Source organism: Ipomoea triloba, chromosome 15 (assembly GCF_003576645.1).
Source record: "Ipomoea triloba cultivar NCNSP0323 chromosome 15, ASM357664v1".
Lineage (NCBI taxonomy): Eukaryota > Viridiplantae > Streptophyta > Magnoliopsida > Solanales > Convolvulaceae > Ipomoea > Ipomoea triloba.
Genome location: NC_044930.1, coordinates 9,300,740 through 9,312,758, shown reverse-complemented (window position 1 = coordinate 9,312,758; position 12,019 = coordinate 9,300,740). Strand labels below are relative to the sequence as shown.

The following is a 12,019-nucleotide window of genomic DNA, read 5'->3' as shown; positions in this document are numbered from 1 at the left end:
TTTCGTATTATTTCAAAAAAAAAAAAAAAAAAAAAAAGGACTCTCGTATTGAGATGACGTCGATCCCAAAACTCATCGGAATGACGCTATATTATTCCAATAGTGCAACAACTATTAAAGATCGATAAAGTCTATATTGGGAGAAGATAAAGGCCGGCTATACTCTAACACTATTAATAGTCTAGTAGAATTAGATTTCTTAGTTTGTTCTGGAATTCTCCTTAAAGGAGGGAATCATATATGTTAGATTTCTCCTCAACATTTACTCACTCCTTAGAATATATGGAAACAGATAAATTTGTTTTAGAGTTAATTTTATTTTGGAAAAAATGTAATTTATATCCCTCACGTATATGTTAATTATCAATGTCACATTTGAATTATTAGTGTTGTAAATGTTGCTCCCCAATTTTTAAAACGTGACATATATTGTTCCTCCCCTGAATTATTAATTGTGTAAATGTGGTCACCCACCATTTTTCCTATTCGAAGACCACGCTGTTTTTCTTTCTTCGTTTGTTCTCTTTTCACCGACAACAATGTTCTCCTTCTTCCTATTATGGGGGGCCAATATATGTCACATTTTGAAAATTGAGGGACAACATTTACACAACTAGTAATTCAAGGGTAACATTGATAATTGGCATATTTGTGAGAGATATAAATTACAATTTTCTCTTTTATTTTTATTTTTCATTATTACATTTATTTTTATTTTTTTAATTTTGTCACATTATATCTTTTATTTTCATTTTCTTACACACAATTAGTCATCCATTATATATTAATGTTGAGATAACAAGAAATTACATATTGTTAGCTCACAAGCACTGACAAACGATAAATCTAAAGAAATTTGAATGATGAAATCACTATTAAAATTTAAAAAGAATGAGTTATAATTGACATTTTGTGATATAATAATTTTTAGTGGGTCCACTTCTGATTCGGGTGATGTCAAAGTAGAATTGGGTTCTCCCAAGTGAAATGTTTAATTTGATATATTATATGCTTAAAATTGATAATGGTTGAATGATAAATTAATTTTGAAAGTATACCTATTTGAGTTAAGAAAAATACACTTGAGAAGGGTTTTAATTTGAATAGTCTTTTTTTCTTTGAATATTATTAACTCGGTTACAATGTAGTATCTGTTCATACATACTTTCTCAAGTACTACTAAAGCACAAAGAGCCAACGCCCCTACTCGGAGGGCCACAGCTATGCCGCTTGACCACAAGATCTTTGGCAATTTGAATAGTCTTTAATTTGTCTCACATTGGAAATGGATGTGAGTTTGTACAAGTATATATACAATTTAACTTTTTAAGGAGTTTAATTATATATCATTGAAGCTTTCTTGGATGTGCGGCAGAGGTGGTGCAAATTAAATTTCAAAATGAGATAAAAAAGTTTAGACTCGTGTGCACCCACGACTCGATCTGAGCGCGTTGAGGTTCTCAAATTTATGTTGTTGTGTATATGCAAAACATACTGAAAATGTAAGTTAATTTTAATCACTTACAAAATTAATTATGATTAATTTCAATTTTTATATGAGAATTAACTTTGTAACATTTTATTTATTCTGATTAATTTGCAAATTATAGGAGTTACACGTTTGAATGCCATGAATGCTATGAATTTCATTTCTCCTATAGATAAATTGTGTTGCACATAATGTTTTAGTACTTTTACTCTCCAAAATTTCTAATTTTCTCTACCTACGAAATCTCTAAACTTTTATGTATTTTGCCAACACTTCTATTATAAATTTATGAAGTGTGTCTTTGTTTGTGTTTGTTGAAACGTTAATTTTTGAGTGTTCAAATATCTACGTATAATCCATTCTATCATGAAAAATTGATGCTTCAATGCCTCTAGAACCATCGGGAGGAAACAAATCAGTTTTAAAGAAAATTTGAGTATTACGTGCTTTGGATTTTCATTGGTCCTTGTGAACTGGAATTTTTTATTTCAATTTTCATGTGAATTTCCCCTATAAGCTTAAAACCAATTAATCGGTAAGTTTGATAAATTCCAGTAATGTTCAAGAGAACAATGGTGGAAGCAATGGAGGAAATGAGATTTTCACAAACGCTGCGAATTCACAAGATATTGCTCTAGTGAACGGGGTGGTTCACAAACCAGTACATTAGTGAATGTTAGGTTGGCACACAAATGTCTATCCCTATGGTACAAGTATCAATTATTGTGCCAAGTGGCCAAAAGGCATGTCAGATCCAGTATGATCCGCTCATCATAGAGTTCTCAATTGATAGTAGTAATGTCAATAACTACTCAACGATAAATCTTAACCAAAAAAAGGTTAGCGAAAACTTAGTCTTGAAAATGATTATGAGATAAAATCATGCATCATATGTCAGGAGTGTGGTAATTATTATCTAATTATTTCGTAATGAGGTTGGCCAATATATTCTGTTGGTATTAGTCAATAAATATGATAAATAAGTAAGAAATCTAGATATGATTTGGTGGGTTACTTGGATACTAGCTATATCACTACAAAAAAACATGGAAATACCGACGGATTTAGCGACAAATTTATTTTTTTTTTAAAAAAGTGTCATTTTGCGACGGATTCGTGACGAACGTTGCGACGGAATAATTTTGTCGTTAAATACGTAGCTAATAGTAGTGGGAAAAGGGCGCGCAAAAAAATGAGACAGTTTAGCGACGGAAAATTCGCGGTTTTTTAAATTAATTTGATTAGCGACGGAAATTGTAATCTGTCGCTAGTTTGTCCAATGATGATTTTTTTTTACAGACTAGCGACGGATTAGCGACGGAAAAAAATCAGTCGTCGTTATTTTCTACCTAGCGACGGATATCAATCCGTCGCTAACAATAATATATATATATTTTAATAATATAGCGACGGAACGTAAAATCCGTCGCTAAATCTAAATTTGCCGCATTTATTTTGCTCTAGAAAAAGAGGGCGGGATTATTTTTAGCGACGGAAATTTTAGTCCGTTGCTATAGCTAGCGACGACATCTATTTCCGTCGCTAGAATGTACACCCCGTCAATTTTAGTTCACGAAATTAGCGACGGAATTGTAATCCGTCGCTATTTCTAGCGACGGATTGAATTTCCCGTCGCTAGATAACATGGAGTCAAATATTTCACGTCGCTAATAGCGACGGATTCGCTAGAGTCAATTAAAATATTCAAATTTGTTATGTTCTAATCCAACCGTAAGGGAAGTATACACACAGCCGCCACAAATACATTGCTCAGCACTGCCATTGCCGCTGCCCTTCTTCCTTTCGCCCACCGCCAAACGCCGCTGCTCACCGCGCCCACCGCCGCCGCTCACCGAGCCCACCGCCGCTGCTCGCCTCGCCCATCGCCGCTGCTCGCCTCGCCCTCCTCGCCGACCGCTGAACGTAGAACGCAAACAGCTAGCCGACCCTTGCTCCGCAGAACGCAGTTGCGTCCGCCGTGACCATCGCCGCCGCGCCCATCGCTGCCGCTCCGCCTCGCCCTCCGCCGCTATTCGGCTCTGCTCTCCTCTCCGAACGTAGAACGCAAACACCAGGCGAGAAGAAGGTACCCCATTTCTTCATTCCTACCTAAAATGAATAGGAAACATATATGGTTAACCCACTTACAGTTAATTAATAACACTTTGGACAAACTTGTTATTAAGGTAAGATTTGTTTAAGCTCAATCCCTATGCCAAATGAATCCATTACAGATGGTTAACCATCTTGGTTCTTAAGTTTTTTGTATCCTTATCAATATACTTCCCTTGTATCTTGTTCTCAGATTGTTCCAATGGAAAATGTGAATGGGCGCAAACTTGTAGAGAAGGGGGAGCTTTGTGAAAGAATTTAAGAAATGGTTCTGCAGTTTGTCTTTTATTTATTTATTTATTTATTTTAATTTTTTGTTGTATCTAGACAAAACAAATTATTTGTGAAATGGATATGAAAATACTTAATAATATTTTCAGGAAGAGGAGTTGATCTCAATCGGAATTGGAGTGTAGATTGGGGCAAAAAAGAGAAGGTTTGTTCAACATTTTGTTGTTTATGGTTCTATTCTGCTCATTACACTTTATTGGACTTTGGGCTTTGAATTTCTTTCCTGCAATGTGCTAGATCACCTATGCTATGCTTTTGTGTTTAGGAAACAATTTAGACATGTTTTGTTTTTACTCTTAAATGATAGATTATAGGTTAATGAATGTGGATCTGTAAAATGATTCTGCTCATTGAACTTCTTATTTTGTGTTTTTCTTATAAGGTTCATTTGCAAGTATAACATAGTATTAATATTTGCTAACACCTCTGCTCTCCCCACTTTTCTGTATCCTTTTAGGATTATGATCCATATGAAGAGAATCCTGGGACTTCTCCCTTTAGTGAGCCCGAGACTCAGTTAATGCGGGAATTATCTACATCATTTGAGAGCATAATTTGTTGATATTATTGCTATATTTCGATACTAATCAATGATGAATACAACCCATTAAGATTAGTCATTAAGTTGTTACCTTGGCTTCCTACTCACAGGTGTATTTGTTTCCTATGTGACCATATGTTGATAAATCCAAATAGCTAATACCTCAACACTTCTTTGTTGATAAATCCAAATAGCTAGAGGTTATTTATGAATTAGTTGTCTTGAACTCTTGAGTTTAAAATTACGATCATTAATAGTCTATTCTTAAAATTTACTTGTGCCTATTTACTTGAACTTTCAAATTTAAAAGTTAGTTCTAATGAAATTGAAGCCAAATAAAAGAGTTTGGTGTTTGAAGTTTGATGCTTGATGCTTGAGTATGATGTTTGACACTTGATGCTTGAATTGTAGGTGGGTGGAGGAGATCATGTTGATGGTTTCAAGACTTTGATTTTGCTAGACTTTCAAAATCAACCAAAAAAGCTACTTTAACACCTTTGTTATGTTATTACAATTTTGATTTTATAGTATTGTGTTTTGATGATATAATTATTGTATTAAAGTGTGACTTAAAGTATTGTGTTAGTATAATTTGATAATAGTTTAATTTTATGAAGATATCAAGTTTAATGGTAATTTGGTAGTAGTAGGTAGTGTTGATGATAATAGTGTTAGATATGATTTTAAGCTTTAATAGGCAAATAAAAAAATGGGTTTTAATTAAAATAAAAAAATAGAATTAGCGACGGAAATATCCGTTGCTATTCCCTTTCAAATTCGCCACCAGATTATCAAATTAGGAAATTAGCGACGGATTTTTTTGATCTAGCGACAGATTTTTTTGATCTAGTGACGGATTTTTTTATATCTAGCGACGGATTTTGTTGTCATTATTCTCTCACTAATTTCATCATAAATTCGTCGTTGGAAGAAATTTAGCGACGGATTTATTTTACTTAGCGACGGACAAAAATTTTGTCGTTAAATTCTAGCGAGGAGGGTTTTAGTGACGGACTGATTTCGTCGCTAATCCGTCGCTAAATCCTTTTAGCGACGAATTTTACCATTTTAGCGACGGATTTTGTCCGTCGCTAAAAAGGCGTTTTTTTTGTAGTGTATATTACCTATAATGCTATGTTCCAAATTGGTTATACTATGAATAATTATCGCAAATGTCCTATATGAGAATAATAAAGTTTGTGTGGCACAAATGAGAAACGAGTATATTAAGTAATATTTGACAAAGTATATATAGTGTTAAGTTAGGTTCAACCCACGTGAACTCTAGAAGAGTCGATGTTATTATACAGAATATTTGTTCTAGTGACAATCTAGCATATTTGTGCACTAAGTCCTTGCATATATACATCTACATTTGAGAAATATTTTCATAAAATTGGGATGCGTAGGCTTGGAAAATTGTTGACTTTAGGGAAAATGACAACCTGAAGGTGTACTTGAATGGACAATCTAGAAGACTCTTGAAATCTTGAAGATTATGGTCCAAAAGCTTGTGGTTGTAATTTTTTGTTTTCTTAGCTAAGGATTTTCATTGGATTTTTTGTAACTTAGGATTTTTAATGATGCAACCAACGTAACACATTAATGATGCAACCAACGTAACACATGATTATGTATCAATTGTGTACTCTTTTATTCGACTATATTTTCTCGAGATTTTTAACAAGACATGAATGTAGTAATAATATAAGATGCCAAGGACCTTGTGTTCCAGTGGCATCAAACTCTTTCTCATCTATACGTACGTGTACGTGTGCATGTTAAACATATGCATATGCGCATTTTTCATCCATCCAATTAATCTCATCCATAGATCTATTTCTTTTCTAGTATTTCTCCTATTTCTCATTTTTCATCCATCCAATTAATCTCATCCATAGATCTATTTCTTTTCTAGTATTTCTCCTATTTCTCATTATTGCCATCCAATTAATCTCATCCATAGATCTATTTCTTTTCTAGTATTTCTCCTATTTCTCATTATTGCTTAGTAATGGAGTCTGTTTTCGTCTCTGCCTCCGACCTATCCCCCATGACGAGGAGAAGCTCTTTAAGGCTCCAATTGATGTGTTGTTATTTGTCTAGAAAATATCAACGCTTTGCGGTCAACCAACAAATACTCGAGTACTTATTCCATAACTCACATGATGTGAATTTCTCCATAATATAGTTATACTTACTGAGTATCAAAATATAAGTATACCTCAAGATCTTGCAATAACTGACTAGCAAGTAATTAAATTAATGATATATAATGCAATGTAGATTATCTACATATTGCATTTATACACTTATTTTAGAACACTTGATTTTTGTGATATTGGTTGTATTCAAGGAAGACTCATACTATAGTTTATTTGTCGATTCTTATATGTTATAAATCATAATATCATAAGAAATGGTTACTTTGATGAATTATGAAGCATGAGTGGTATACCCAATCAATGGTTATGGATGTGCATCACCCCAAAAAGGCATACACTCCATTTGGCAATTTGGAGTGAAGTTTTAATTAATAGTTTAAATATATGATTCATACATTCTGATATATTTTTGTTTGCTTGATGCAATTATGATTATTTGAATTTGAAAGCTTAGAAACAAGATCGATACATTCTTATATGCTTGAATGGTCTTACTTCAAAGTTAACTACCCACTATCACACAATGTTTTATGTTCTATGTTAGACTCAAGGTTACTAACTTTTCGTAGTAGTCAACGACTTGCGTTATGCGTATGAAATATTGATAAAAAAAAATTAGGCTTTAGATGAGAGTTTTACTTATATATACCTGTGAATCTGAAACATTTTAGAATTTAGTGATTGATAAAATCAATATATTTTGTAGTTTTACTATCAAAACTAATTTTATGGAAAAAAAATCATAGAATATATACATGTAGATCATAAAATAAAAATTTAAATGTCAATACTGTTATGACTCGGTGTTTTGATTACATTGAAAGTGATTTTAAAATAATATTTGATGTTATAATTTATATAATTATATATGGATCCAAATATTCTTAAAATATTATAGCAAATCAATCCCGTGCATCGCACGGGTGAAAATACTTGTTAATTATTAAATTTAAATAGTTAACTTATTTTGGATAAAATAAACCATTCTTATAACATTATTTTAACTTATTAGGTTTAAATGCTTAATATATTTGTAATTGCTACTACTTGATTTAAAGTGCTCATCATGCTCTATTGAATGTTGATATTCATTCTCAATTTTCAATTTTAGTTTAGATGGTTAAAAGTTCAAACTGCCCGATAAATATGCTTGAGGTTTAGAGTTAGGATCTTTTGGAATTACAAAAATAAAATAATAAAATAACTAATAAGTTCAACAGAGCTAGTCTGAAATTAAGTGGATTGACTCGATTTACATCCCTATATATATAAAACAATTATTGATGAAAGGACTCTAATAATTCCTGCATTTTTTCTAGTTTTTCTTCCCTTTTACTTTTCTCTTTACTCTCTATATTGTTTAGAATCGTTCTGAGGCCGATTTACAACAAAGTTTTAATATTAAATTATCAATTTGGTCAAAAAAATTTGTGAACTTATCTTATCTTGCTAGTACTTGTACAGCAACTCACTTGAAAGTTGAAAATGTTCAAAATGATATGTGTGGTTTTTCGCCGGGCCGTCTAATCGTTACAAACTGTTGAAATGAAACTTCTTTCCCATGTCGTCAAGTTTCCATCAATTCTTGAAAACAGATGTTTCGGTCACATGAAGCCTCTTCTAACCCTCTCCGTTTCTTCATTCTCAAACCACTCCTCAGTGCTCGATAACTATCATTTTCTCCCACCTCAAACCGTCTCTAACGGGCTTCTGTCGCTCTTACAACAATTCTCGAAAAACATTTTCTGGGTCACATCAATTCATGCACAGATTGTTGTAAATTCCTTATCCACTGACCAGTTTCTAGCTACGATGCTTGTTAAGGCGTACTGTGAGTTGGGCTCCCTTGACACTGCCTGCTATGTGTTCGATCAATTTACTAAGCCAGAAGTGTTTCTTTGCAATGCTATGATGAATGCATTTCTGAAATGGGGGCAATACTGTAAGGTGGTTGAGCTGTTTCGAATGATGGGTAGGCTAGATTTAAGAATTGATAGTTGCACATGCACATTCACGCTCAAGGCATGCAGTGCCTTACCGGATTATGAGACTGGGATGGAAATTGTTAGGAGGGGTCTGGATTGTGGGATGCAAAATGATCGGTTTTTTGGAAGTTCAATGTTAAGTTTCTTGGTGAAATTTGATCACCTTGATGATGCACAGAGATTGTTCGATAAGATGGAAAGTAAGGACGTTGTGTGCTGGAATTCAATGATGGGAGGATATGTGAGAACCAGTCAATTCAATAAGGTTTTTCAACTGTTTTTTGTTATGCGTAGATGTAACATTAGACCTAGTACTGTCACTATGGTGAACTTGATTCAGGCTTGTGAGGGAATGGGGTGTATAAGGATTGGACAATGTGGCCATGGACTTGTTGTTGAGTTGGGAATGGGGAAAGATGTCACTGTTCTAACCTCCTTGATTAATATGTATAATAAGATGGGTGACCTTGAAAGTTCTTCTCTTGTATTTAATAGGATGCCTACTAGAACTTTGGTATCCTGGAATGTGATGATTTCAGGATGTGTTCAGAATAACTTGGTTCATAAATCACTCGAATATTTTCATGAATTAGTATGTCATGGGATTGCTTTTGATTCTGGAACTCTTGTTAGCCTTCTTCAAGGTTGCTCACAAGTGGCTGATTTAGGAGGTGGAAAGATACTTCATGCTTGCATTTTAAGACGGAGCCTAGACTCAAATGATATTCTATCTACAGCACTTGTGGATTTATATGCAAAATGTGGAGAACTTGACAAGGCAAATTATGTTTTTACTCCCATGAAAGGCAAAAATGTTATTACATGGACTGCTTTGCTAGTTGGATTAGCTCAAAATGGAAAAGCTGAGGATGCCTTGAAACTATTCCATCAGATGCAGGAAGAGAAAGTTGTTGCAAATTCTGTTACTCTGGTTGCTTTAGTCTACTGTTGTGCCCATTTGGGGTCCTTGAAGAAAGGAAAAAGTGTTCATGCTAATCTACTTCGATTGGGGTTTTGTTTTGATGTTGTTAACATGACAGCCCTTATTGATATGTATGCCAAATGTGGTAAACTAAGTTTAGCAGAAAGGGTATTCAATACTGTGTCCAATTCTGGTGATGTTATTTTGTGGAACTCTATGATTACAGGCTATGGTGTTCATGGTTTTGGCCACCAAGCTTTAAGCATGTATGACCAAATGATGCGTCAGAGAGTCACTCCAAATCAAACTACATTTGTTGCTCTTCTAGCTGCTTGCAGTCATTCTGGGCTTGTAGAAGAGGGTATTGATTTGTTTGAGAAGATGAAAAGAGAACATAATATGAAGCCATCTGAAAAGCATTATGCTTGTTTTGTCGATCTTCTTAGTCGGGCTGGGCGTCTTAAAGATGCAGAAGCATTTATTAGAAAAATGCCTTCTGAGCCGGGTACTGCTGTTCTTGAAGCTTTACTCAATGGGTGTCGTTACCACAAGAACATTGATATTGGCTTGAGAACAGCTGATAAATTGCTTCACCTAGATTCCACAAACCCTGGTATATATGTTTTGTTATCAAATATATATGCTGAAGTAAGGAGATGGGATATAGTAGATTATATTCGGAGCATCATGAGGTTTCGCAGATTAAAGAAAATTCCAGGATACAGTTCAATTGAAATACATAACCGGGTCCACACTTTCTTTGCAGGGGATGATTCACATCCAAGCTGGCAAGAAATTCATAAGTTTTTAGAAGCTTTAAAATCAGAGATTGAAGCTTGTGGATATGTACCTGATACAAGTTGTGTTCTCCGTGATGTTGATGAAAAGATGAAAGTGAAATTACTATGGGGGCATAGTGAGAGATCGGCAATTGCATTTGGACTATTAAGCACACCAGCAGGAAGCGTGATTCGCTTGACGAAAAATCTTCGGGTCTGTAATGATTGCCATACGGTTACCAAATACATATCACAAATAGCGCAAAGAGAGATTATTGTGAGAGATGTCAATCGGTTCCACCACTTTAGGAATGGGAAATGCTCTTGTGGTGATTACTGGTGATAAGGGCTCTGAAATCTAGCTTGGATCAGTGGCAGTACAGTGGCCTGCTATTAGAGTTTGAACTGTTGTGCCAACATGGTGTTACTGTAACTTCTTGGTTTCAAAAGTTACGGAGTACATTTCATGAGAAGCAGATGCTAAGTTAGTGAAAATTTTCTTTTGTTATTGATCTGGAAGCAAACTATCCATTAAAAATACAAAAAAATAGAGTGAGAGAGATCATTGCCCAGCTTATTGCAAACAGTAGGTGTCCCTTTAAATGATATGGAGTATTAGTTTACATGCTCTTTTTTTTTTCCCCTCATTTTATTCAAGGCATCTGAAGCAGATAAACTTGGGTTTATGTAGACTAGAAAAGGATTGAAAAGCAGTGTTTTCACGGATGCAAGTTGTGATCTTTCTCATAGAGCCTTGCCGTCATTGAATCACATTGTATGTGCCCAGTCACTGCAGACAGCCCCAGGTGGTGGTACCCTTAGCCAGTATGTATAACTTCTTATTTGAGAAAAATTTTACCTGTATTACTTTTCAGCTTGTTGCTTATCATTTATATTATATTACTGTGACATCAAATCTAATGGGTGGCATGCCATGCTTTATCATCTAAAATGTACTAGAGCATATAATTGAAAAGGATTGAAAAGAGAAAAGTATGAGCTTTACTTGCACTGTAGATGCGAGCTCTTCAAGGAAAGTCATTTTAAGTGAAGTGGTTCTTCTGTTTCATTTATCCATAATGACCAAAACAGAAATGGAGGGGGCTGAATATAATATCCTTCACTCTAGCCTATTCCTTCATAATTGGCCCACCTTTCAGAAGAAATTGTCAAGAGCAAGGAGTGTTAACCTAATAACATTTCTTCAAAGTTATTTTGGTTAGGAAAAGGAGAACCATAAGGCTTATATGGATCATGAGAAATTTTACTAATATTTCATTTAGAAAATATGATAGAGAAGCCTTAACATAGTGTCATAAGACTCATGCATAATCTACCTTATATATGTCATAACTTTGCAGAAAATAGAGCAAGTGCATATTTCTTAAATTGTGGGATAGTGATAACAGTATCATGCATTTTTTTTTTCATTACTAGCTGTAGTTTCTTGTGGATTGAGGACATGTATCTTTGTTTTGGTGAGTTTTTAGTGTAAATGAAGCTGATAATCATACTGATGGTAATTCACACCAGTAGAATTCTTCTTTGACAGAATTTACTAAATATTGATAATATTCAAGATATTTTATGTCTCTATGAAATAGTTTCTTTTCCCTTTTATGCAAATTTGGTATCATTGTTACTATTTTATTTTGGGATTTTGGTGTTATTATGAAATTATTTAGAAATGTAGCCTACTCATGTAGTAAGGAGTTTTTTTTTTTTTTTTTTTTTT

The 12,019-nt window shown here is 34.0% G+C and overlaps 1 protein-coding gene and 1 long non-coding RNA gene across 4 annotated transcripts in view; both read left to right on the top strand.

Moving 5' to 3' along the window:
- The first annotated feature begins 3,258 nt into the window (after nucleotides 1-3,258).
- On the top strand, nucleotides 3,259-5,051 carry LOC116005501. 2 transcript variants are annotated; one of them, XR_004094978.1, is made up of 4 exons: nucleotides 3,259-3,575; nucleotides 3,795-3,869; nucleotides 3,982-4,037; nucleotides 4,845-5,051. It is a non-coding gene; the product is annotated as an uncharacterized LOC116005501 (long non-coding RNA). The 2 variants fall into 2 exon arrangements; XR_004094979.1 differs by lacking the exon at nucleotides 4,845-5,051 and adding an exon at nucleotides 4,350-4,500.
- A 3,054-nt stretch (nucleotides 5,052-8,105) lies between these two features.
- Nucleotides 8,106-12,019, top strand: part of LOC116006295 (pentatricopeptide repeat-containing protein At3g12770-like) — a 10,503-nt gene continuing 6,589 nt past the window's right edge. For both annotated transcript variants that reach the window (XM_031246610.1, XM_031246611.1), the window contains exons 1-2: nucleotides 8,106-10,870; nucleotides 10,976-11,109. In XM_031246610.1, coding sequence (XP_031102470.1) covers nucleotides 8,144-10,627 — 2,484 coding nt within the window. In that variant the 5' untranslated portion in view covers nucleotides 8,106-8,143 and the 3' untranslated portion in view covers nucleotides 10,628-10,870; nucleotides 10,976-11,109. The remainder of the gene's footprint in view (nucleotides 10,871-10,975; nucleotides 11,110-12,019) is intronic.